Below are 26,781 nucleotides of genomic sequence, written 5' to 3'. Positions count from 1 at the left end.
TTCTTTCTTTCTTTCTTCTTCTTCTTTCTTTCTTTCTTTCTTTCTTTCTTTCTTTCTTTCTTTCTTTCTTTCTTTCTTTCTTTCTTTCTTTCTTTCTCTTACATTCATTAATTTATTTGTTTGTTGGTTACATTAAAATTCTCAGACATTACCTTTCCCACCCCAATCTAGAGAAGGCATCTTTTCACACACACATACACAAATATATATACATATATATATATTATATATATGTAAAATATGTCTTTTGTGTTTCTATTTACCAGTTCTTTCTCTAGTGGTGGATATGCACAAGTTATTCTTCAAATGTTAATTCTGTAGCTGCATATGATGTTTTATTGGTTCTACTCATTTTGCTTTTCATAATTTCATGTAGCTTTTTCTATGTGTGTTTTTTAAAATCCTTACCATCTGTCTTAGAATTGATATAAGCATTGGTTCCAAAGTAGAAGAATGATGAGGGTTAGGCAATTAGTGTTAAGTGACTTGTCCAGGGTCACATAGCTAGGAAATGTCTGAATACAGACTGGAACCCAGGACCTCCCAACTCCAGACCTTGCACTCTATCCACTGAATCACTTAGCTTCCTCCATGTTTTTTTTAAATTAATCTGCTCATCATTTCCTGTGGCATAGTAGTACTCCTGTGAGATATGACTCTAGTTCCAAGGACTTTTGAACATAGCCTAAAGCCTATGCTTACTTATTGATTTCACCCAATAAAGCTATCAGGGCATCTTATCATTTAATTCAGATAGGCTGGAATAGCTAGAATAAGTGGAAGTTTTAGAGGGTCTGCTGGTGGGTTAGGGTGTGGTGTAACAAAGCAAATGGGAAGATACTGATTAGGCCTGGATGACCTGGTAGAATGCTTGGAATTAGTAATTAGGAGGCTCTTAGAAGGGTGGTAGTAGAACTGCAGAAGGAACAGCTGTGCTAAGTGAGGAAGCAAGATCAATAAGATTCAGCCCTATGTTCTAGGTTAGCATGTCTTCCTTGGAATCAGCTGGACCTTTATTAGGAGGCCAGTCATGAGAGTGGCTGAATGGCTCAAGTCACTGCAGATTTCTCTATCCCATAAAAAAAGGGTCAGGAAATGATCAGGGGTTTCCCTATATCTTACATTCATACAAGAATGATATTTCTTTGTAGAGAGACTTGGACTTGGAGTCAGGAAGACTTGAGTTCAAACTCTGACACAAATATTTATCAGCTTTATGACCCCTGAGTAAGTTACTTAAGTTCTCTCTCCATATTACTTTCTTCTTCTATAAAATGCAAATCATAATATCACCTACTTCACAGGATTGTTGTAAGGATCAAATGCTGTAACATGCCAAGTACACTCAAAGCACTGTAGAAATGCTCTATTAGCATTATAATTATTGTTATGCATCATTTCTGTTGATCTTCACAATAACCCCCAGAAAGAGATATAGACACTTGGAACCTGGAAAGGAAACACAGTTAGTTAATGACCAAGCCAGTCTGATTCCCATTCTGGAACTCTGTCCATTGTTCCATGATGGGCCCCTGAGCTTTGGAATCCATAGGCTGGGCCTCTTAGACAAACAAACCCACCCCCATACCCATACATGCAAATGTAAATAATGACAGACTCACATGTTCAACCGTCTGTTGGTTTCTAGTGGAAAAGGAAAAAGTGTTTTTCCCAGTTCCCTCCTTCTAGCTCCTCTAAAGTTGGGAAAGGTGATCCCCATGTCAAGGATTTGGGTCTCCACCTCCATCCTCTCTCTGTCTTTGATCTACCAGAGGAGAGAAATTTATTGTTGGGAAATAGATATGATTGGGCCCCAGAAAATGGGAATAAAGGAACAGGGATGTTGTGATAAAGGTTGAGGAATTGGGAGTCTGATTAAAGGTTAAAGAGTTTGGGGTAAAAAAAAGAATTTGGGGTATGAGGTTAATAGCTAACATTTATTTAGCTCTTACTATATGTTAGGCATTTTGCTAAATGTTTTATAATTATTGTTGTATTTGCTACTCACAACCCTGAGAGATAGGTGCTATTATTATCCCCATTTTACAGATCAGGAAACCAATGTGAAAAGATCCCAGGCCCAATAAGAGGACAGAGGTTCTCTCTCTCCCTCTCTCTCCCTCTCTCTCCCTCTCTCTCTCCTCTCCCTCTCCCTCTCCCTCTCTCTCTCTCTCTCTCTCTCTCTCGACTTCTCTCTCTCTCTCTCTCTCTCTCTCTGGCTCTCTCTCTCTCTCTCTCTCTCTCTCTCTCTCTGCTTTCTCTCTTTATAGATGAAATTGATGAGATAGAGAGTGAAGAGATGACGTTTATAAGGTTTGAAAAAAGTGAGACTGAATAGATCAGAATGCAAGGGAGGGCTGCGACTGGGTCTGGGGAGATGGGAAAGGGTTAGGAATGGATAGGCATGGGGCTGAGATGACTGAGTGTGGGAATGAAAGAGTAGTGGCTAAAGAGATTGGAGTGTGAGGAAAGGAATACAAAGTTTTGGGATGCAGAAGTACAGAGTTGATGGGTCAGAGGATGAAATGGGATAGCAGATGGGATGAGAGACCTGAGAGAATAGGGACCAAGAAGACAATATTTTGGGGATGAAAAGGACAGAGGCTAGGGAGATGGGGTTGAGAAAATAAGATTGAATGGAAAAGAGAATAATAACTGTGCCTATGGAATCATTCTACCATATCCTAGGGATTCATTCATTCAGGTGGATCAACCATCAGATGACAGATGTCTTACCCCAACCCTCAAGAGGATACTAATATGCAGTTTCTTCTTCTCCCTCCAATTTTTATCCAAATCCTATCTATATAAGCCATGGCTTAGTACCAGTTTTCTCATAGGCTCATAGGGAAGGAAGGAAGGAAGAAGGAAGGAAGGAAGGAAGGAAGGAAGGAAGGAAGGAAGAAGGAAGGAAGGAAGGAGGAAGGAAGGAAGGAAGGAAGGAAGGAAGAAGGAAGGAAGGAAGGAAGAAGGAAGGAAGAAAGGAAGAAGGAAGGAAGGAAGGAAGGAAGGAGGAGGAAGGAAGGAAGGAGGGAGGGAGAGAGAGAGAGAGAGAGAGAGAGAGAGAGAGAGTGAGAGAGAGAGAGAGAGAGAAAGAGAGAAAGAAGAGAAAGAAAGAAAGAAAGAAAGAAAGAAAGAGAAGAAAGAAGAAGAAAGAAAGAAAGAAAGAAAGAAAAGAAAGAAAGAAAGAAAGAAAGAAAGAAAGAAAGAATGAAAGAAAGAGAAAGAAAGAAAGGAAGAAGAAAGAAGGAAGGAAGGAAGGAAGGAAGGAAGGAAGGAAGGGAAGGGAGGGAGACAGAAAGGGAGAGAAAGAAAGAAATATTTCCTTCCTGTACCTCATTTGTGCTAGACAAATTCTTTTTCAGACAAGCATTTCATTGGATATCTCACACTTCTAGCCTCTCCACGGTAGGGTCTTCTCTAACAGCTAGGGTGTCAATCATAAATTGAAATGGATTCCTGCAGGTATGTGTTGACTTAGCAAGCCACAAATTAACATTATCTATGTATTTTTAATTTATTTTGTTAGACATTTCCCACTTACATTTTAATCTAGTTTTGCCTTACTTGGGAGTTTTTGAGGACCACTTGCCACCACTTGCCCCTTGACACCTCTGCTCTACAGTATAAAATGTAAATACTTCTATCATGTTGCCTTTGTGGGGGGGGGGGCTTTCTTACTTCTTGTAACTGTTAGTCCTTCAGCTGTACTAATTGTCAATCATTCAAAGACAACCAAGTCAATAATAACAAGCATTTAAGCATTTACTATGTGCTAAGCACTGGGAATACAAATAGGAGGAAAAAGAAAGACAGTCCTCAAGGAGCATATTCTTTTTTAAAATTATTATTGTACTTATTTTTAAAAATAATCTTTTCTTTATTTATATACTCTTTATTATATTATTATTTTTATTTAATTTATTTTATTCCTTTATTATAATGGAATATTATTCTAGTAACAAATTTACACATAATTTAGGAGCTTGTATTCTAATGGAGAAAAATAACACATAAAAAGGAGTTGAAAAGTGTGGGGGTAGAAGAAAAAATATCCACACAAGATTATGGTAGAAAAGTCTGGGGAGTCAGGCCTAGAGTGAGGAAAGGAGTAACGGTCAGTCGGAATTCTCCAGTTGGAGGAGGGGTTTATAGGAGCTGAGGGATCATTGAGGGTGAGGAGGTGGTTGGGACCTAGAGGAGTGAGGAGCAGATGAGAGAGCAGCTAGAGCATGGAGGATAGGCCCAGGGCTAAAATAGCTGCTTCTACTTGTGGCACACTCTCCAGAGGAAGTCTCAGTGTCTCAAATGTGGTTTCCTGTGTTAGAGATCCACTTCCCTTTTCTGTAACAAATTACCTTCACTCCTTTTGTGGAGAGCTCAATGAATGTGAACATACAAGGTTTGTAAGATAAGGCATCAGAATCCATGCTGTGACCCATACCATGCTTAGCCCTTGTCAGGAAAATGTTAGTGGAGGGTCAAATTTTATCAATGGCATTTCTATTTAGTAATTACAGAATATTAGAAATGGAAATCCCATTCAAAATAACTACAAAATGAATAAACATCTGGGAATCAATTTGCCAAAGTACACTTAAGGCCTTTATAGAAATAATTACAAATATTCTTAATGAAATAATTGAAGTAATTAAAGAAGTATTCAGTGCTTGTGACTGGGATGAACCAATAAATAAAAATGACAGTACTACCTAAATTTATTTGCAGACAATGGTGTAACAATCAACACCATTGTCTGCAAATAAATTTAGGTAGTACTGTCATTTTTATTGTACAAAGTACATCACCTCTCCCATCATGAGCAAAACCAAATTCTTTGCTCTCTCCTTCGTGTCTGGTCTTCACAGCTCATCTGGGGCAGATCCACTTTTCTGCTACTTACTCTCAGGTCACTGAACAAGTAACAAAATCTTTAAGCACATAACCACCCATTAAACAGTGCTGAGAAAGTGTTATGTTCTTTCAATGACAATATGTTCTCTTAACCCAGAGAACTGGTAAGCTCCTCAGATCTCTTCTGAGACTCAAAGGAAGTTTTCTCTCTTTCAACTAATTTTCTTCAGTTAACTCTTTTAATAGCAAGTGATTCTTCCTTGTCCACTTAGCTTTCAGTGCTAATTGCATGAAGGCAATGGAGGCAGGAGCTGTGGAGTGCTTAGAGCTTGGGTAGACATTAAAGAAGCCAAGGTCGTTCTCTGTATCCTGAGCCATCTCCAGTTATCTTGACTTTTTTTCCTTGCCATTAGAATTCAATGACTCTGAAAGAGAGAATGAGGCCAATGATAAGATTCTGCTTCACTTAAATCCAATTTATGCCCAAGGCTAAAAACATTACTCAGTGATATCATTTTGGCCCTCTCTGAGTACGAAGAACAACCACCACAAACCAATATTATCTAAGTAACTTCATCAACCCCCAAGAATTTAACTATCATCACTGTATATGACTCATAGATCCATGTGTCCTACTTGTTTCTCTGAACTTCATTCCTACATCACCAGCTGCATGTTGGACATATCAAATTCGATGTCCCAAGAGACATTCCAAACTCAACATCTTTCTCTCTAAATTAGGAATATGCTGGAGCCAGTTAGGAGATAATAGATTGTTCCATAATCTGAGTGAGCATTTACACCTTAGAAGTGTAAGAATGGAGATTTGAACCCCAGACTTCCATTCCCAGAAGTCCTTGGTAGTTCCCAGAATTCCCTAAAATCTTACCTGAGTGCTCAGCTGGGCTGAGAACACAATTTGTATTTAAACTGATTGTACTGCCCACTTGCTCTCTCTGCTTCCACTTCTAGGCTCACTAGGCTCAGGAGTCTCTCTAGCAGGCAGACAAAATGTAGTGAGTAGGTTATGTAAATCTTAAAACTGCTCAGACTCTACTTCAGAAGATTTGATTAAGCTATTCCCCATTTTCTACAATGTAGGTACTTGGTCAGGAATATATTGAGAACTTTTAAAATTACTCCACCCTGCTCAGACAGTGCCTTAGGGGAAGATAAAGTTGTAAACTCCTTACTGAACAATGAAAGTCCCTAACTCATACTTATAGTGAAGCTAAAACCTTAAGCTAGGTCTATTTTTAGATCTAATACAAAAGGGTGCTAAGTACCTATAAAAGTTAAATTAATCACTAAAAGGTCAAGCAACTTACAAAAGGCAAGCTTAACAAAAGAGGTGTGAAGTTTTAGTCTACCCAGAGAAGGTGAGAACTAAAGAGTGGTGAGAACTAAGAATGGGCAGTCCTGGGAAAAAAAAGTCTATTGCTATTGGTAGATGTGAAAATTTAGGGAAATTTTCTTTAAAAGGAGAATTCAGTTCAGTTAGTTTTGTTAGTTCAGTTTGGAAGCTGAATTGGAGGAAGTCAGGAGTTCAGAGGAGGGTCTCTGAACTCAGTTCAGGAGTTGAGGATTTCAGTGAAGGACTAGAGCTTGCTTAGGATGATCTTGTGGTGAGTAATAAAGACTGACTAGTCTCCCATAAGGCTCAGGCCTAGGCCATTTGGCCTAGGCCCTTTCTACTATTCTCTCTCTCTCTCTCTCTCTCTCTGTCTGTCTCTTCCTTTAATTCCTTCATTTATATTAATTAAAATCTCCATAAAACCCAGCTGACTTGGGTATTTTCATATTTGGGAATTTTCCCATGGCGACCACTTATTTTTAATGTAAATCAAGACACTAAAAATTATCTTTCAGTTTGGCTGAAATCTTTACAGTTTTGGCAATTCACAGTCTTGAAACCCACATTTTTGTGGTTACAGTTTCACGTGCTTTTCTTATTTTGTATTTCTTTATTTCTTTAACTCTAATAATCTTTAATAAACCTCTAAATATAATACTTTTAGTAGAGAAACTAAATAATTTTTACATTTTGGCTAACCACATCAGTTGTGATGAAATACCCTCAATCTTCTTAACTTTCATAAATCTTTTCTCTACTGTGACTAAGTTCAGCTTTTAATAGCTACTGCCTAGATTTTTTTTAAGCCAAGTTTCTCCAAGCCTTTTCAGAAAAGCATCTTGATCAACTCGCTGGAGCCTGCTTGCCCTTGCCTGCTCCTGCCTGCAGCCATCCACTTCGGACCTTCTTGATTCAATATCCGCTCACCTGGTCCCAGCCCAGCCTTTCCCTCCTGCTGTCTACCTGCTTCTGCACTCCTGCAATCCGGACCTGTTTGACCCAGATCCACTCTCCCCGGTCCAACCTGCCCGGCCCCCAGGCCCAAGACTCACTTCCACCAGCTGGTAAAATAACGGGGGTGATTTTTCCTTAGGCTACAATTAGCCTCCACTTGGCAGGGGGCATAAGGGAGGGGTGGAAAAAGAGGAGAAGGAAGAGACTTTTCCAAACAGGAACTTACAAGCATGGCTACTTTAAAAGAATATCTTTTGACTGTATTGATTCTTTCATTTAGCTCACCTGGGAGTCAGGAGAGAATTTCAACTCCCTGCAATTCTTTGGCCCAAATTAAGATTCCGAAAACCCACCCTCACTATGGGGAAGCAGCTCAGGGGCTCAGTGGATTGAGAGCCAGGCCTAGAGACTGAAGGTCCTGGGTTGAAATCTGGCCTCAGACACTTCCTGGCAGTGTGGCCCTGGGCAAATCACTTCACCCCTATTGCCTATCCCTTACCATTTTTCTGCCTTCTGACAATAGGCATCTAAATAGATAGTTAAAAACAACAATAACAAGGAACTTTAAAGAGACTGGAGGTTATATTTTTAAGGCTTTTCAGACTCCAATGTTTTATAAAAAATATCTCTGTATTCTATTGCATTTTGCTGATTGTTTTGTTTAAGATTTAATCTTCTTGGGTTTAAGTTCATATATTACTGCATTCAATACTATTCTGTTACACTGAATCATTTTAATGTACCGGGTTTTAACTATTGTTTAATTCTGTTGCTTTTTCCCTATAACCATACTGAAAAAACACTATTGAGTAAGCCCATATAAAAACAGCTTTTCTATTTTTGACTTAGTGAATTGTCATGTAGAGGATAGATGGACTCCATCAGAAAATTGCTACAATAGAAAATTTAATGAGCTAAATATCTCAAATTGATTTTAAGGGGTCGTTAGACATGATTTTTAGAATTTTTTTCTTAACAATCTCTGGTCATTTTGGCTGCCCCTAATAGGAGGTAAGGCCCATTTTAGTAGCTGAAGTGAAATACAATTATAACCCCCACCTCCCACATTTATAAAAATGTGAATGGATGGACATCATAGTCTCATACCAAAGGAGCTGGGAAATTAATCCCAGGGCATGGTACCCTTGGATGACTCCCAAAAGAGGAGCATCTCTCATTTATAACTCTTCAGCTCATTTTACTTCCACCAGAATGATATCTAGAATTCTTGATGATGTCCAAAAACCCAAAATAAGTTTCACTTTGTTTAAAAATGTATTTAAAAAGGTTGAAAGATTTGCTACTTTTGTAAAAATTGTGACAAACATCCATCAGTTCATAGGCTTTTAAAAATGCCATACATCAACTATGTGAAATATGATAGTGGGTTTGTTTGTTATTGTAATTAACTGGACTATTGAGAATTTGGGGATATTGATACCTACATATTTGTACTACTGTTCTTTATAAAAAAAATTTACCTTGTAAAAGTCATTTGCTTGTACTCACAGTGGATCATGGCCAGATATGAAGAGGAAATGGATCTCATTTTTGATGAGAAAAGCCTTGTATGCTATATTCCTTAGCTCACACAGTGTATCAATGATTATAAGCTACATCTTTATTTTTAAAACTCTATTATTATATTTTTCTTGCATGTGCAAAATACTATTTCAGTTTTTTCTCTCCTTTTTATATTTGAAGCACATGTCACCAAGTATTAAGATTTTCTTTAACTTTTTGATTTAGCATTAATAGAAGTTTAAATACATTTGCCCTAATGTCAATGGATAACCAAAAGCTTGAGACTATAAAAATGATGTCATTGATTGTTTTAAAAAAATTAATGGGACTTTGCTTAATGATTCTGTCTGATTCCAGGACAAGATATATAAAAGAGCCATTTCGCAGGGCCAAAGAAGCAAAGCTAACCTGAATCGTGCAAAAGAGCACACAGGTCAACAAATAAACCAATCCAGGATGGACTGATGCACTTCTAAGCCAATACAAAGGACTTGAACCTAGTGTGAAGACTCAAGGTTGCAATGCTTAACATATCTTAAGAAGTAGGCCTTCCTTGTATCCACACTCACTCTGAAATACTTACAGACGAGTATCCCAAACTTGGCTCCTAACCTGGCTCCTATAATCTAGTCCCTTTTCTGTCTTTCATAGTGTGTCAAACTTTCTGTAGTCCTGGCTACTGACTGGGTAAATGCTTACTTGCTTAGATCATTTTAATTGGGCCCTGATTCAAGGATCTGTTATAGATTTATTTTTCCTTTACTTAGAATTTTTACACATAACACTTTGATAGTCTACATTTTCATCCAGAAATTATCTTTTTTATTTGGATTTTTCTGATGTCTTTTTAATTTCTCTTGCCAATTGATTCACATCCCTTATAACTCAGCCATGCATCCTTAAATGATCCCTGTTGGTTTTTTTCAATCACCCTCTTCATGGGGGGAATGTAAAAATATTATTATTTTAAATTGCAAAGTTTAAATTCCTTTTAAGAAGAATTTTAGGTTAAGAAACATGATACCTCTTCGAATCCAGAAACTGAACTGTTTGGAGAAGACACCACCAAGATGCCTCCAGACCACAAGCTACACGAGAAGATCAAGAATGAACTTTGAGTGTGGTTGATTGAACATTTATTTGTATGTATACTTTCATGCCAAAGGGGACTTCCCCCTCACTGGCTTTTTGTCAATGTGTCTAGCAATTATTGGTTTGTTCTTTTTTCCTCTTATCCTCAAATTATTGTAATCTTTAAGTTGATTATGTTTTCATGATCCTTTTGTGGGAAACTCTTTCCAAAAGGATCAAATGGGAAAATGTAAAAATGGAGATTTGCACCCCAGATTTCAATTCCCAGAAGTCCTTGGTAGTTCCCAGAATTCCCTAAAATCTCAACTGAGTGCTCACCTGGGTTGAGAACACAATTTGTATTTAAACTGACTGTACCGCCCACTTGCTCTCTCTGCTTCCACTTCTAGGCTCACATGTCTCTCTACCAGGCAGGCAAAATGTAATGAGTAGGTTTCACATGCTTTTCTTATTTTGTATTTCTTTATTTCTTAACTCTAATAATCTTTAATAAACCTCTAAATATAATACTTTTAGCAGAGAAACTAATTTAATTTTTACAGAAGTCAGTAAATGCTGTTCAAAGCACAATGAATTACAGGGACATAGTTGTAACTTGACAGAGTTTCAAACATTACATATATGGAAGGCTGTGATATTTTTAAAAGAACTAGTTCACAGTTACCATGCCAAAGCAAGAAAAGAAGAGGAAAAGAAAGTTTTATTGGGATTTTTTTAAATTCAGAGGTGTTTGAAAATTTTCTAAATAAGAATTGTTTTCAACTGCTATTATCAAATACTGATGGATTTGGAAATGAGCTTTTAAAAAAACACCTTTACCTTTTGTCTTAGACTTGATACTAAGTGTAGGAAAAAAGTTTGGTAAGGACTAGGTAACTGAGGTTAAGTGACTTGCCCAGGATCACATAGCTAGGAAAATCTGTGGTCAAATCTGAACCCAAGACCTCCAATCTCCAAAGAATCCAGGCTCTTTATCCACTGAGTCACTGAAATTAGCTTTTTCTGATGATTTCAAAAGGAGTTTGGCTCAGAAAGTAAGGAGAGATATGTGATAGTTTGGGGGAATGATAGGATCTAGAGAGGCATTTTTTTTTAATATTTTATTTGATCATTTCCAAGCATTATTCATTAAAGACATAGATAATTTTCTTTTCCTCCCCCCACCCCCCATAGCTGACAAGTAAATCCACTGGGCATTACATGTTTTCTTGATTTGAACCCATTGCTATGTTGATAATATTTGCATTAGAGTGTTCATTTAGAGTCTCTCCTCTGTCATGTCCCCTCAACCGCTGTATTCAGGCAGTTGCTTTTCCTCGGTGTTTCTACTCCCACAGTTTATCCTCTGCTTATGAATGGTGTTTTGTTTTTTTTTCTCCTAGATCCCTGCAAATTGTTCAGGGACATTACACTGCCACTAATGGAGAAGTCCATTACGTTGGATTATACCACAGTGTATCAGTCTGTGTGTACAATGTTTTCCTGGTTCTGCTTCTCTCACTCTGCATCACTTCCTGGAGGTTGTTCCAGTCTCCATGGAACTTCTCCACTTTATTATTCCTTTTAGCACAATAGTACTCCATCACCAACATATACCACAGTTTGTTCAGCCATTCCCCAATTGATGGGCATCCCCTCGTTTTCCAGTTTTTGGCCACCACAAAGAGTGCAGCTATGAATATTTTTGTACAAGTCTTTTTCCTTATTATCTCTTTGGGGTACAGACCCAGCAGTGCTATGGCTGGATCAAAGGGCAGACAGTCTTTTATCGCCCTTTGGGCATAGTTCCAAATTGCCCTCCAGAATGCTTGGATCAATTCACAACTCCACCAGCAATGAATTAATGTCCCTACTTTGCCACATCCCCTCCAGCATTCATTACTTTCCTTTGCTGTTATGTTAGCCAATCTGCTAGGTGTGAGGTGATACCTCAGAGTTGTTTTTATTTGCATCTTAGAGAGGCATTTTTAAGGTTGGAGAGATGTGGGCATGTTTCAAGGCAGGAAATGAATCTACAAATTTTTATTAGGTGTCTACTATGTGCCAAGTACAAAGAAAAACAATATCAATTGATAGAGGACAAAGATTAGACCAGGGATGACAAAGGTTACAATCTGCTAGAAAAGACAGGAGGGCATGAGATCAAGTGTACATGTACAGGAGTTGGCCTTGACAATGAAAAGGGCAACTTCTGGAAAGGAAGAGAGACTGGGAGATGGTGTCAAAAGGTTTTGAAATGAAGAGAAGGGGGAAAGAGGGAGCTCATCAAATGGCCTCAATATTCTCTGTAAAGTAAGAAGCAAGGTCCTCATCTGGGGCAGGATGGGAAGGGGGCGGGGTTTGAGCAGGAGACGTGAGGTTTCAGGATGGAAGAGAGTTGGGATAATGTTCTTGAGGAATAAGGTAGGGAATCAACTAGAGAGGAATAAAAGGACTGTCTTGCTGCAATCTATTAAGGTTGTCTGACATTGTTTTGTGATGTATTCCGTAAACACACCTAAAATATCTTCTAGTTTCATTTAGTGGCTAGTAAGTATAAGCAGAAGAGGCAGCTGTTGCTAGCAATCCAGGACTGAGATTTGACAAAGAATGAACTGAATGTAACTGGCCAATGCAGCAAGGGTTTGGTTATAGAGTTGAAATGGTTCCCTTTGGCACTGAGATTAGAGAGGGAGGAAAGTGAGATCAGAAAGGTGTAACCCTACAGAAATAAAGAGGGATATAGCAATTAGAGGTGTCCATGAAAGGGAAGAATAAGTTTAAACGGGATGAGACGTAGGGAGAGGTGGAATGAAACAAGGTTATGATCATATGTCAGATTTTCTGATTATGGAAATGGAACACATGGGAAAAGGTGAAATTCTAATGGTCATTTGGGATTTTTTGAGCCATGGGATATGTTATATCCTATTCCCTCACTGTCACTGCTTCATGAGATTCTTTAAGTTCAAATGGAAGGACTCAGGAAAGGACACAGAGGACCTGAGGCAAGCCCCATCCCTGATCTCATCTGAGAGAGGACAGGAGCCAAAGTTCTGACAAACTAATGCTAGATTTATCCCTGCGGGACTTACCTCATGCATGCACTCATCTTGCCTATGGTTATGAGAAAGTAGGGCTCTGTCTCTCTGTCAGTCCTCCGCTGTTGATTTTCCTAAATGGAACCATTGAACCCTTTGGTTCTGACCTCCTTCACCTTTAGGAGGGGCAGGTCTGCTCACTGACCCCTCTTTTAGCAGTATTGGCCCAAGCTTCTGATTGAGATCAACCAAACTCTTTTGGTATTTGTGGCAGACTACAGCAACATACAGAGGAGGAACAGGGTCAAGCTCTCTGGATATGAATGTAACCAGAATTGCAGTTCCCAGAAACCCTCAAAGCAGGTGTAAGGCCAGGAAAACTCTCAACACCTGGGACAGGTGGAGAGCTGATACTCAGCATTTTATGGGGCAGTGAGAATCAGGTCTATATTTCCTAGAAGACAGGTGGGGTAAAAATAGTAAAGAAAAAGCCAAAACTATAGATCCCAGGAGGCTCAGGAAAAGGATAGTCAATTGAATCAAAGAAAGATGGTGAATTCAAACAGTGATTTAACCTAGGAAGCAATTAATACAAGAAGACAGTTTCATATCAACTAAAAATCAGAAATCTAGCTACATAAGTGAAGTTGATTGTAAAAATGAGAAATTCAGCAATAAAGCTTCTAGTTAGCCAAAAAAGTAGAAGCCAATAGAAAGTTACAAGTGTATTTAGGTAGCAAAAAAAAAAAAAGGCAAAAATCTGAGGATATTTCCTGGTGTCATGAAACACTGATTTTTTTTTCTTTAAATCACTATTTCAATAAACCAATAAGCATTTATTAAGTTCTTACTAAATACGGAGTACTGACTTTTTTTTTTCTTGGAATTTTGGCTTTTATGAGCTTTTTTTTCTATATCTTTTTTTTTTTAAACATTATTCTATTTGGTCATTTCCAAACATTATTCATTGGAAACAAAAATCATTTTCTTTTCCTCCCCCCCCCCCCACCTCTCCCATAGCCAGCTCATGATTCCACTGGGTATCACATGTGTTCTTGACTCGAACCCATTTCCACGTTGTTGGTATTTGCATTAGAGTGTTCATTTAGAGTCTCTCCTCAGTCATATCCCCTCCACCCCTGTAGTCAAGCAGTTGCTTTTCTTCAGTGTTTTTACTCTCACAGTGTGACAAGGAAATCACTTTAAAAGACTGATATATATTAATTTAAGGTCGCCAAGGAATTCAGCTATGTAATTCCTAAATGAAAACTCAAGTCAGCAGTCAATCTTTTATGGAGTTTAATTACAACAGGAGGAAGAAAGGAATTAGAGATAGAGAGAGAGAAAAGGGAGACAAGGGAATAGGGCTTAAATACCCCTTCTGTTTAGGCTGGGCCAAAAGGCCCAAGCCCTTAGATAGCTGGGGCAAAGAAAAGAGATCAGTCCCTATTACTCACGTGACCAAAATGGAGAAACAGTCTCAGAGGCCCCCACCTTCAGCTTCCTTCAGAGCAAGCTTCTCAGAGCACACTCCAACCACTCAGACAAACTCCTCAACCACCACCCTGAGTCTTCAGAGCCCTCTATCTTTAAGGAAACCATCCAAGTTCCCTCCCCTCAGTTCTCACATCTACCAATCACTGTCCATCAATTTCCCTGTGCCAATGGAGGCTCTAGCTTAACCCAGGACCGCCCAGAGGTCTCTGGCTTTGCACATGTCTGTTGAAGGTCATATTTTCAAATAATTAAATCTTTGATCCTTTGCTACAGCCCTTCCTAAATCCTGTTAACCTGAGTAGGGTAGAGATTGGAATAATTAAATTTTGATCTATGCTGCAGCCCTTCCTCAATCCTGTTAGGACTGAGTAGGGTGGAGATTGATTTCAAGTATCTCCATTGTATCAATTCTAAAATCAATCATGACTCAAAGAAATTCCTGTTCTATGCTTAAGCATAGGTCAAAGTCCTTTCCATTGTTCAGCAAAAGGTTTCTGTCCTAAAGTAATCTTAAGAAGGGAGGAGGAGGAAACTCTCATGCCAATGGGGTTCACATTCCAATAGCTAAGACCCACTATCAATAGGAAATTTTTCAAGTATGAAATTTCCCAATGGTGAAATTTCCAACATTTATAAGTCTAAGAAATTTTGAGGTTTACAACAGTTTATCCTCTGCTTTTAGATCCCTGCAGATTGTTCAGGGACATTGCATTGTCCCTAATGGAGAAGTCCATTACCTTCGATTGTACCACAGTGTATCAGTCTCTGTGTACAATGTTTTCCTGGTTCTGCTCCTTTCGCTCTACATCACTTCTTGGAGGTTGTTCCAGTCTCCATAGAATTCCTCCACTTTCTTATTCCTTTGAGCACAATAGTATTCCACTGTCAACATATACCACAATTTGTTCAGCCATTCCCCAATTGATGGGCATACCCTTGTTTTCCAATTTTTGGCCACCACAAAAAGTGCAGCTATGAATATTCTTGTACAAGTCTTTTTCCTTATGATCTCTTTGGGGTACAAACCCAACAGTGTTGTGGTTGGATCAAAGGGTAGGCAGTCTTTTATTGCCCTTTGGGCATAGTTCCAAATTGCCCTCCAGAATGGCTGGATCAATTCACAACTCCACCAGCAATGAATTAGTGTCCCCACTTTGCCACATCCCCTCCAGCATTCATTACTTTCCATAGCTGTCATGTTAGCCAATCTGCTAGGTATGAGGTGATACCTCAGAGTTGTTTTGATTTGCATCTCTCTGATTATAAGAGATGTAGAGCACTTTTTCATGTGCTTATTAATAGTTTTGATTTCTTTGGCTGAGAACTGCCTGTTCATTCATGTCCCTTGCCCATTTATCAGTTGGAGAATGGATTGATTTTTTGCACAATTGCTTTAGCTCTTTGTAAATTTGAGTAATTAAACCTTTGTCAGAGGTTTTTATGAAGAGTGCTTCCCAATTTGTTGCTTTCCTTCTGATTTTAGTTACATTGATTTTGTTTGTACAAAAACTTTTTAATTTGATGTATTCCAAATTATTTATTTTGCATTTTGCGACTCTTTCTAAGTCTTGCTTGGTTTTAAAATCTTTCCCTTCCCAAAGGTCTGACATGATTACTATTCTGTGTTCGCCTAATTTTCTTATAGTTTCCTTCTTTATGTTCAAGTCATTCACCCATTTTGAATTTATCTTGGTGTAGGGTGTGAGGTGTTGATCTAAACCTAACTGACTTTTTAAAAAAAACTATTTCTATTTATCATATTCATCTCTATTTTCCTGACAGGGTGTAAATCAAAGTAACTGTCTTTGCTGCTCATTCATTGAGACATATAACCAAATCTTAAGTCATTTGAGTCTAATACTGCCCATCTGCACCACAGATATTGTCCCTTTGATGAATGATCTCTGAAGCACCATCCTGAAGCAAAACTCAAAGTCAGAGGCCCTTTCCTCCTTCTGTTGAAGGATTTTGGAAGAACTGGAAGAGGGCCCAGCACAGAGGAAAATGGCTTTAGCTCTTCACAACTTGTTCTATCAACCCTCAAATGATCTTTTTAATTTTTTTTTAAACCCTTACCTTCCGTCTTGGAATCAATACCGTGTATTGTAACCACCAAAACGTGGTTGCCAAAACTATGAATGTTAAAAACTGTAAATGCCAAAAATTGTAAAGATTTTGGCCAAACTGTAAGGATAATTTTAGTGTTTTGACTTAAAATCTAAATAAGTGGTCACCATGGGAAATTTCCAGATATGGAAAATACCCAAGTCAGCTGGGGATTTATGGAGATTTTAATTAATATAAATGAAGGAATTAAGGGAAGGAGAGAGAGAGAGAGAGAGAGAGAGAGAGAGAGAGAGAGAGAGAGAGAGAGAGAGAGAGAGAGAGAGAGAGAGGAGAGAGAGGAGAGAGAGAGAGAGAGAGAGAGAGAGAGAGAGAGAGAGAGAGAGAATAGTCAAGCAGTAGAAAAGGGCCTAAGGGAGAGTAAAAAAAAGTCTTTATCACTCACCACAAGATACAGTCCTCACTTCAACTCCGAACTCCAACCAACTCCAACCTCTGAACTCCAGCTACAACTGACTTCCAATCCAAAACTCTGTATTACCTGAACTGACTTCTCCTTTTAAAGAACTTTTCTCTTATGTCACCTCCCCTAAATTTTCACATCTACCAATCACAGTAGATGCTTTTTCCCAGGACTACCCATTCTTAGTTCTCATCTTCTTTTGTTCTCACCTTCTCTGGTTAGATTAAATCCTCTGAGTACTTCATACCTCTCTTCTTAAGCTTGCCTTTTGTAAGTTGCTTGATCTTTTAGGTACTAATTTAACCTTTATAGGTACTTAGCACCCTTTTTGTATTAGATCTAAAAATAGACCTAGCTTAAGGTTTTAGCTTCCCTATAAGTATGAGTTAGGGACTTTTCATTGTTCAATCAGGAGTTTGCAACTTTATCTTCCCCTAAGGCACTGTCTGAGTAGGGTGGAGTAATTTTAAAAGTTCTCAATACATTCCTGATCAAGTACCTCCATTATTAAAAATGGGGAATAAGCTTAATCAAATCTTCTAAAGTACAGTCTGAGCAGTTTTTTTTTAAACCCTTACCTTCCATCTTGGAGTCAATACTGTGTATTGGCTCCAAGGCAGAAGAGTGGTAAGGGCTAGGCAATGGGGGTTAAGTGACTTGCCCAGGGTCACACAGCTAGGAAGTGGCTGAGGCCAGATTTGAACCTAGGACCTCCCATCTCTAGGCCTGGTTCTCAATCCACTGAGCTACCCAGCTGTCCCCTGAGTAGTATTCACAGTATTCATTCCAAGGCAGAAGAGTGGTAATCACTTGTTAAAATGAGGAACCAGAAGTAGCTAGATAAACTCAAATCCAGTCTATTGATGAGTATTTAAAAGGGTTTTTTATTAAAAAGTTTTCATCTTGAACATTTTCATAGTAACTAAACTAACTGTTCTTCATGTCTACTCTTTCTCCCCTCCCCCTTGATATTGCCATACTGTATGATATCAGCTTCTTCAGACTTTATGCTCAGCAAACCTAGCTTCTTGATAATCCATGAACTTGGCATTCAGTCTCCCCACTCTAATCTGCCACCTCTTCTACAGTTTCTCCATACCCCCAGCTCCTAATTTCTGCTCTGACTCAATTTACAGATGGTCTCCTGCCCTCATAAACTCAACCCTTTGTAAGGCATGGAGCTTTCTAGTTACCATTCTCTACCAATGAAGAACATCTTATGCAACTCATTCTTTTATCTAAGGGTTGAATATATATGGTTATATATACAAGTAGCTATTGATAGATAGATATTATTCTGAGAAAGAGCCTACAGACTTCCCTAGATTGCTAAGAGATCTGTGGCACAAAAAAAAAAAAAATTAAGAATCTCTGTTCTAGTGGAATGTGAGTTCCTTAAGGACTGAGACTATTTTATCTCAGAATCCTCAGCAACTGACACACATGAGGGGCTTAATATATGGTCATGAATTGAACTGAATTGATGAGACTGAAGAAGTGGAATTTGAGGAGACTGGGCTGGGGCAAGAAAATGGGAATGAGGAGATGAGTATTCAGTTTAAGGGAAGTAGAGTATGGGGACCAGGAGATTGGGGGTATTAAGGTTAAAGGAAGAATTGCTAAGGATATAGAATGGGAATTTGAGACTGCATACTTAATAGTTGAGAGTACCTGATAAAAGAATAGGGGCTAAGGTAATAGAGTAATCTGAATGACCAAGGTGAAAAGATGTGGGTAACATGAGAGGTGTAAAGATGAATTTAGAGTTGTGATTTTAAATCTAGATTTAAATGGTTGCTAAATAAAATTCCCAAGTCAGTCTGGAAATTTATGGTAATTTAATTAATATTGAGGGAAAGAATTTAAGGAGAAGGAAGAAAGAGGATATAGGATTTTTCCTACCTGTCCTATGCCAGGGAGAGTTTTAAACTCCCCACCTCTAGGTCTCTGAAGAAGATTAGAGGCTTCTGAGAGGAAAAAGTTGGAAAGTAAAGGAGGAAAATTCAGCCAGAAATTCACCACGGAACCGGACAATAGCTCGTAGCCATGCTAAGATGCAGAAAGGCTCAGCACTGAGCTCTTAGCTAACTCTTCACTGCCAATCAGGGAAAGAGAGAGGGAGAGAGAGTCCCCTTGAGGGACAAAAAATCTCAAATATATAGACCTTTTATCCTTGTGTCTCCTCTAAATTTTCACATCTACCAATCACATTAAAGGCTTTTTCTCCAGGACTACCCATACTTTTAGTTCTCACCTTCTTTGATTTGATTATCTCTTTAGAATTACACTTCTTTGTTAAATTCACCTTTTGTGAGTTACTTGACCTTTTTGTGATTAATTCAACCTTTATAGTTACTTAACACCTTTTGTATTAGATATAAAAATAGACTTAGCTTAAAGTTCTAGCTTCACTATAAGGTGATAACTAAGTACCTTCATTGTTCAATTAGGAGATTACAACTTTATCTTCCCCTAAAGTATGTCTAAGTAGGGTAGAGTAATTTAAAGGTCAGGGGCTAAGGAAATAGGAGTCAGGAATTAGAGCACAGAGGCAAGGAAAATAGACTATGGAGGAAGAGAACAGAAAGCTAAGGGCTAAGAAAGTAGAAGTAAGGGAGTGGGAACGTAGAGGTGAAGGAGATGGGGACAAGGAGATGAAAGTGTTCAGGTTGAGAAATTGGGAACATGCTTCTAAGAGCTGTGTAATTAGGACACTGGAAAGTAGGGGAAAGGTTATAAGTACTATGGAAACAGGAAATTAAGAAATTAGAGATTTAGAAATGGAAGTTAGTTTAGCCCCAATCACTTTTTATTTAGATTACCATGTTGGGGCTTCCTAACTGGTCTCCCTATTTCAGGACTCTTTCCACTCTCATTCATTCTACACATCTTGGTAAGATAATTTATTTAATCATAAATCTAACTATGTGAGTCCCCCACTCAAGCAACTCCAGTGGCTTTCTATGGCCTCTAAGATAAACTCCTTTGTTTAACTGGGGCAATGGGGAAAAGGGGCTAGGGTCTAAAAAGATGGGATGGTATTGTTGATGGGACAGAGGATAAAGAGATGGGACTATGGGGATGAGAGAAAGAACTTGAGAAGATGGAGGTATGGTGATGAAGAGACAGGGGCTAAGGAGAAGGGGGATAAAGAAACTGGAGAATAAGATAAGATGGATAGGAACTGAAGAGATAGAGGATGTTGTTGAGGAAACATGGACTAAAGAGAACAAAATTCGAGGAGAGTGGGCCATGGATATGAACAGAGTTGAGCCAGAAATATTTGTATGTGTAAAACTAAGGTCAGTTTGAGAACTCATAGATTAGGGGGTATCAGAAGTTCCTAAAGAGATGTGTGTGGAATTGATAGAACAGACTGATGAGAAAACAGGAAAAGCAAAGGTGCTGAGATGGGGGTTTGGGCTGAGGGGACAGAAGCTGAGCAGAGGAGTATGGAAGTGGAATGATTGGATTGTGAGGTTCAGAGGATAGAGCCTGAGAAGATGAATGTGTGACAGTGATCAGACTTAGACTGGCAAGATGACAGGGTGGAGTTCATCAGGAGGTGAGGATATGGGGCTATGTGGTTTACAAGAACTAGGAGTGAATGGGTGAACAGAAGTCCTCAGAATCTTTTCTTGTTCTTGGTTCCTGGCCAGGGTCTACTCACATGAACTGAATTATGAGCGTTTTAAATTTATGAGCCCTCTTTCTCTATACATCTATGGCAGGTTATTTCTCTACAGATTTCCATATCTTTATCTTCCCAATCTACTTTCTTTCCTGACCCAGGTCCCCTATTGCCAACTTTACTTTGCTACTATATGGACAGCTAAGTGGCCCAGTGGATAGTGTGCTGGAACTGGAATCAGAAAGACCTGGGTTCAGCTCCACCTCAGATAGCTGTGGGACCCTAGGCAAGTCACTTACCCCATACCTCATCTTTCATCTCAGTTTCCTCATCTGTAAAATGAATTGGAGAAGGAAATGGCAAACTATTCCAGAATCTTAGTAAAAAAACAAACAAACAAAAAAAAAACAACCTCAAATGGCATTACCAAGAGGAGTCAGATAGGACTGAAAAACAAAACTTCAAACGTATCTAAAATAGAACTCATCAACTTATTCAGAAAGCCTCCTGATCTCCCCGATTTTAGGTCCATAGTACTACCTTTCCCAGTGAATCTCAGGCTTGTAAACTGGAGTCAACTAATTTCCTGTTAGTCACCTTTGTGCATCCAGTTAGTTACCAAGACCTGCCCTCGCCCTAATAAGCAATATCTCTTATGTCTACTCCCTCCTCTGTACTCACACTGCAGTCGTGCTTTTATGGGTCCTCCCTCCCCTTTTTTCTTTCTTTCCCCTTATTGTAATAATGTAATTCCTACTGTAATAGCCTTCTAAATGGGCTTCCCGCCTCTTCTTTCTTCTCTCTTCGGTTCAGCCCCCAAACCGTGGCCAGAGCTGTCTTTCTAATACACCTCTATAATCGCATTACTTCCCTCCCAAAACACCTGCAGTGGTTCTCTCTGATGCCGCCTCTTCTCCTAGCCACTCAATGATCTCAGTAACAGGGCGTTATTGTAACTCTCTTTTACTTTTTGTTTTTTCAAAAAGCTGGCTCTTAAATACACCGATCGGCAGCTTTCTTGCTGGGTGTCCTTGGATAAATCACTTCCCTTTTTTGAGACTCGGACAAACCCCTTCGGAAGGTTCCAGGAGATCTTTTTACCTCCTTGCCTGGGTTTGAGTGACAACTGAAAGCAACATGGTGGGGCGGGGCAGGAGCGCAGCCCAAAGCAAAGGTTGACCAGCTCAGTTCTAGCCAGAGTCAAAGTCCCGCCCTCAGGAATGAGCTGCGGGAGGGGCGAGGCTAAATTGCCCGAGTCTGGCAGGCTCTGGGCTGGCTCGCGTGGTGTGGAGTCCCGGCCATTCAATCTGAGGGAGCCCCCGGGACAGCTCGCTGGGACTGCCGGGTCGCTGGGGGCAAGATGATTTCCTTCGCGCCTCTCTCGGTGCCGTTGAAGCGGCGGCTGCAGACTCTAGCTGCTCTTCAGTGGGTTTTCAGTTTCCTGGGTTTGGGTAAGCAAAGAAGGTAGCCCTGGATGGGTCCGTCCTTCCCGGGAGCCCTCCGAGCTCCTCCTGGCCTTTCCTTTTCCAGGGCCCCTCGGGAGAAGAAAGGGAACGGAGGGTAAGGAGGAGCAGGGAAGAGAGTGAAGCTGGCGAGCAGTGTGAGGGTCCTTCAGCCCAACACCCCTCTTCCCTCCTCCTCCCCCAGGTCTTGGTGATGGATGAGAAGGGAGGGAAAGGAAGCAAGCCCCAGGCAGTGAAAGGCTTTCATCGGATTCTCGGGATCGGGATTGGATTGGAATCCTCGCTATCTCTTATTACCTGTGTGATCTTGGGCAAAGCCCTTAACCCCTCTTCATCTGGAAAAAAGCCGGGCAGTTGGACTGGATCTGGGAATGGGAGGGAGATGGAGGGGAAGAGGGAAGGACAATCTAGGAAGGCAGCCGGGGAGATCCTCAGCCCCATCAGCTTTTCCGCAAGGGTGTGGTGGTGGTGATGGGGTGGGGGAGGAAAAGGAAAGTCCGTTTAATACTGGACTGCATTCTTCACCCTTGTGCGACAATTTTGTCAGTGCCTCGGATAGCGCCAGAGGTGGCGTGCTTGTCCGAATGTATAGAGCTCCGGAAGCTAGAGGATACCGTGTTATCTGACAGCTTCCAAGAAAGCTTGCCTCGGGCTGGAAAAATTAAGGGTACCTTCCAGCACTTAGTCCACACATGCAACCTTAGTCCAGTTTTGCAAGCTTCAGTTTCCTCATATGCAAAACAACAATACAGAGTTTCCTGAAAGCAGGAAGGTTTTAAGAAAGTGTCCATTTAGTACTTTGTAGACTCAGACCAGATCTTCAAAATAAACATTATTCAACACACACACACACACACACACACACACACACAAAGTAAAACCTTTACTTTCTGTCTTAGAATCTACACTAAGAACTTGTTCCAAGGCAGAAGAGTGGTAAGAAGACTAGGCAATTGGGGTTAAGTGACTTGCCCAGAGTCACAGGGTCAACTAACATTTTTTTTTAAACCCTTACCTTTCCGTCTTGGAGTCAATACTGTGTATTGGCTCCAAGGCAGAAGAGTGGTAAGGGTAGGCAATGGGGGTCAAGTGACTTGTCCAGGGTCACACAGCTAGGAAGTGTCTAAGGCCAGATTTGAACCTAGGACCTCCCATCTCTAGGCCTTCTCAATCCACTGAGCTATGCAGCTGCCCCCTCAACTAACATTTATTAAGCACTCTCTGCATACTGAGGTTTATAGCTTCCAAGAAATGGGCATTATGTAAAGCAGAGGAAGTGTGGGGGACAAAGTTGATAGCCAGAGGCAGCATTTATGCAAAAGTTGAGAATGAGGGAAGCTTTCTATTGTCAAGATCTGAGGGATTCTAGATGCTATACACCTGAGCACTTACCCTCTGCCAAACTGGAAAGGGAAAGGAAGGAATTGGAGTATGGAGGGAAAGGGAAAGGAGAAGGGTAGGAATGAATATCTTCTGAGCTTTGGGGATAGCTGGGTCTCTGAATTAATGGAACCTGCTTCTAGACCTTAAAGAGACGATGCCACTAACATTTTTTATGTACCTAATGAATATGAGCAAGATACTATGCTAGGTTCTGGGGATACAAAGATAGAAGTGGCAAAATGTCAATGCCTCCTTAGAGCTTAAATTCCACTGGGAGAGATCCATGAGTAAACAAATAAATAAATACAGAGAGAGAGAGAGAGAGAGAGAGAGAGAGAGAGAGAGAGAGAGAGAGAGAGAGAGAGAGAGAGAGAGAGAGAGAGAGAGAGTGAGAGTGAGAGTGCTGGCAACTCCAGGATTCAGTCAGGAATGGCATATAAACTCTATTTCAGGATGGGATTTAAGGATGGGACATGAACAGGAAATGCTTTGAAGTTAAGGGGGGGGGGGGCAGTACCACCTGAGCCTAGGTTTAAAGGCTGGAGTGGGAGTGTTGGTTTTGGAACTGGTTTTCAAATACAGTTCACTTGACTCTTAGATCTATTGTTCTTTCTCCTATGTTCATATTTGAGTTGGATTATAATTTAGGTCTTAGATTTAGATCTATGACATCAGAGAATTAACTTAAAGGACCATTGAGACCAATCTCCTTATTTTATAAATAAAGAAACTGAGGCACAGAGCCATTATGTAGACACATAATTAAATGTCAGTGGTAGAATCAGAACCAAAAACCTAAAACAGTGACGTTAAATTCAAATAGAAATGGAGGCTACTAACTGTGCATAGGCCTCCCTGCTGGCCACACATTGACCAATAGGCTTTGGTTTTGACATCTCTGCTCTAGAATTCAAATCAAGCAGAAAGTATTCTCTGCTAAAAACATTCCAGGGTCTCCTAGGTCCTGGAGGGCTTAGATAGAAGGCATCCTGGTATAGAAGGCAGAGTACTGGATTTGGAGTTGGAAGACTCTGCTAATGATTACCTGTGTGACCTTGGACAATACATTAAACTCTGAGTCTGCATTTCCTCATCTGTAAAATAAGAGCCTTCCAGGACTAAGAGTACAAGTTCATGAGTCTATAGGTTGAAGATTGAATAGATTGTAAGGAAGTGGAAGTCCTGAAGGTGGAAGGATAAAGGATGATAATTATTAGGAATGGCAGGGTTAAAGGAAGTTCTTCAAGGATAGGGAGAGTCTGAACATCTTTATAGGTAGTGGAGAAGAAGCCAGAAGATAAGATTAGAGAGAGAGAATAAATACCTGGAAGCAGAGAAGAGGGGAAGAGGCTAGAAGCAAGTGGAGCGGATAACTTTAACAAAAAGAAGGGCCATCTCATCCTCTGAGCTTGGAGCAGTGGAAGGGATAGTTTAAGGAGATGTAGAGAAAATAAATGAGGGATCTCTTAGCAGAGAGGGGGAAGGAAAGAAGAAAATATGCACCTAAGATATTCCAGGAGCTGTGTTAAACACTTTACAAACAACAACCCTGGGAGTAGGTGCTATTATTATACCCCTTTTATAGTTGAGGAAACTGAAGAAGAGCTTTTTTTGAAGTAAAATAGGGGTGGTCAAATGCTGAATGGGGTGGGAAAAGGAAGGAAGAGGAGCATTTGGGGTTTGAAAAGAGAGGAGACAGTTTTGAACAGATGTTGTGGGGGAGTTGATAGAGAGGCAATCATAGATGGATGAGAGTGTAGAAATATGGATGGGTTTAGTTGAGATTAGAGAACCTCAGTCCACCAGCAGTGGACCCAGTCTTCATGGCCACAGAATTTCATCAAGTATCATCCGAAGGCTTATAAGAACAGAAACAGACAGATGTAGGGGTGCTCCAAATTGTGGATTAGTAGGGCTTATCAGAGGAAGGTCAAGGAAGTCAAGGGTGAAGGACAAGGAATTGGAGGGTAAAGGGAAGTACCTTGTTGAACTGGTTAATTATAGCCTCAAAAAAGACTTATGAAGGAAAAGTCAATCTATAATCAATAAAAGAACAAAATATATATACACATATGTATAAGTATCCCTTCCATATCATAGGGGTTAGGGGCACAGCACCCCCACACTGGAAAATCAGCATACTTTTTTGCCTTTTACATTCTTATCACAAATTTTAACTTTTAACTTATTTTAATTACAAAAAAAGAAATTATGCATACTTATGGTATTAAAACAATATTTTTATATTATAATATTATACATATATTTCATGCATTTTTGAGCTTCTGTGCTATCTGCTGCCCTTCCGTGCCATCTGTGGCTTCCTCAAAAAAAACCAAATTTCCATTTAATTTATTTTGCTGATCCACAATATATTGAAACCGTGATGAGGAAAGTTATGATATGAGGGGGATACCTGTACATGTATGTATATATGTATATAATTTGCATGTGTGCAAAATATATTATATATTCACTATATGGATGTATATGTGTGTATAAATAGATAGAGAGACAGACAGATAGATGGATGGATTCCTACTCTATCTGACAGCTTGGTAGAGCCCTAACTAGAGTACTGAATCCAGAGACAGGAAGACCTAAGTTAAAATCCAGCCTCAGACACTAGCTGTGTGACCCTGGATATGTTACTTAGCTTCTGTTTACCTCCATTTTCTCAATTGTAAAATGAAGATAATAATTGTACCTACCTCCCAGGGCCATTATGAAGGTCAATAGAGATGATATTTGTAAAATGCTTAGCACAGTGCCTGGCATATACAGGCATATAAATACTAAATACAGCATATAAATACTAATCCTTTTTCCTTCCCACAACTCAAGAATGTTCACATTTTAATAGGGGAGATAATATGCATATAAACATGTAAAGCACAAATATAAAATTAATAAGTACAAAGTTTTAAAATACAAAATAATTTGGGCAGAAAGTTACTAGCAATTGGGAGAATTAAGAAAGGCTTCATGTAGAATTTGGTGCCTGAGACAATTTTTTAAAACTTAAAAATGTTTAAAATAAAATTTTATCAATATCTTTTGTTTTTTAGATCATCATAGTTTTCCCCAGTTATCCTTCCTTTTCCCCTTCTCAAAGAGCCATCCCATTCGGCAAAATGGCATTTTTATAAAGACAAAAAAATGAAGAGGAAAAATTCAACATAACTCACCAACACAATGGAAAAAAAAATCTAAAAATTCACATTGTGAAACACTTATGGATCTCCTGCCTCCAGTAAACCCACCCCAAATTGCTCTCATTTTCTTCATCCAGGTCGTGCTTGATCTTTATAATTTTGCTACATTCACTTTTGATTTCTGTGTTTGGTCCTTGGTAATGAGCAAAATATACTATCAGACACAGATGATAATTTAGTTTTTCTAAGCTGCTATTCTGTTATTCTCTCTGTCTCTTGCTCCCTCCCTCCTCTTATAAGGGATAAAGTTCTGGGTACGGAAAAGAG

At 39.5% G+C, this 26,781-nt stretch overlaps 1 protein-coding gene across 1 annotated transcript in view; it reads left to right on the top strand.

Moving 5' to 3' along the window:
* The first annotated feature begins 21,668 nt into the window (after positions 1-21,668).
* The window catches only part of MOGAT2 (monoacylglycerol O-acyltransferase 2), a 33,022-nt gene continuing 27,909 nt past the window's right edge, over positions 21,669-26,781 (top strand). Inside the window, exon 1 of the mRNA XM_001364853.4 lies at positions 21,669-21,904. Coding sequence (XP_001364890.1) covers positions 21,814-21,904 — 91 coding nt within the window. The 5' untranslated portion in view covers positions 21,669-21,813. The remainder of the gene's footprint in view (positions 21,905-26,781) is intronic.

This window comes from Monodelphis domestica, chromosome 4 (assembly GCF_027887165.1).
Source record: "Monodelphis domestica isolate mMonDom1 chromosome 4, mMonDom1.pri, whole genome shotgun sequence".
Taxonomy (NCBI): Eukaryota; Metazoa; Chordata; class Mammalia; order Didelphimorphia; family Didelphidae; genus Monodelphis; species Monodelphis domestica.
Note: the sequence above shows the minus strand (reverse complement) of the source record. Positions and strands in the feature narration are given on the sequence as shown.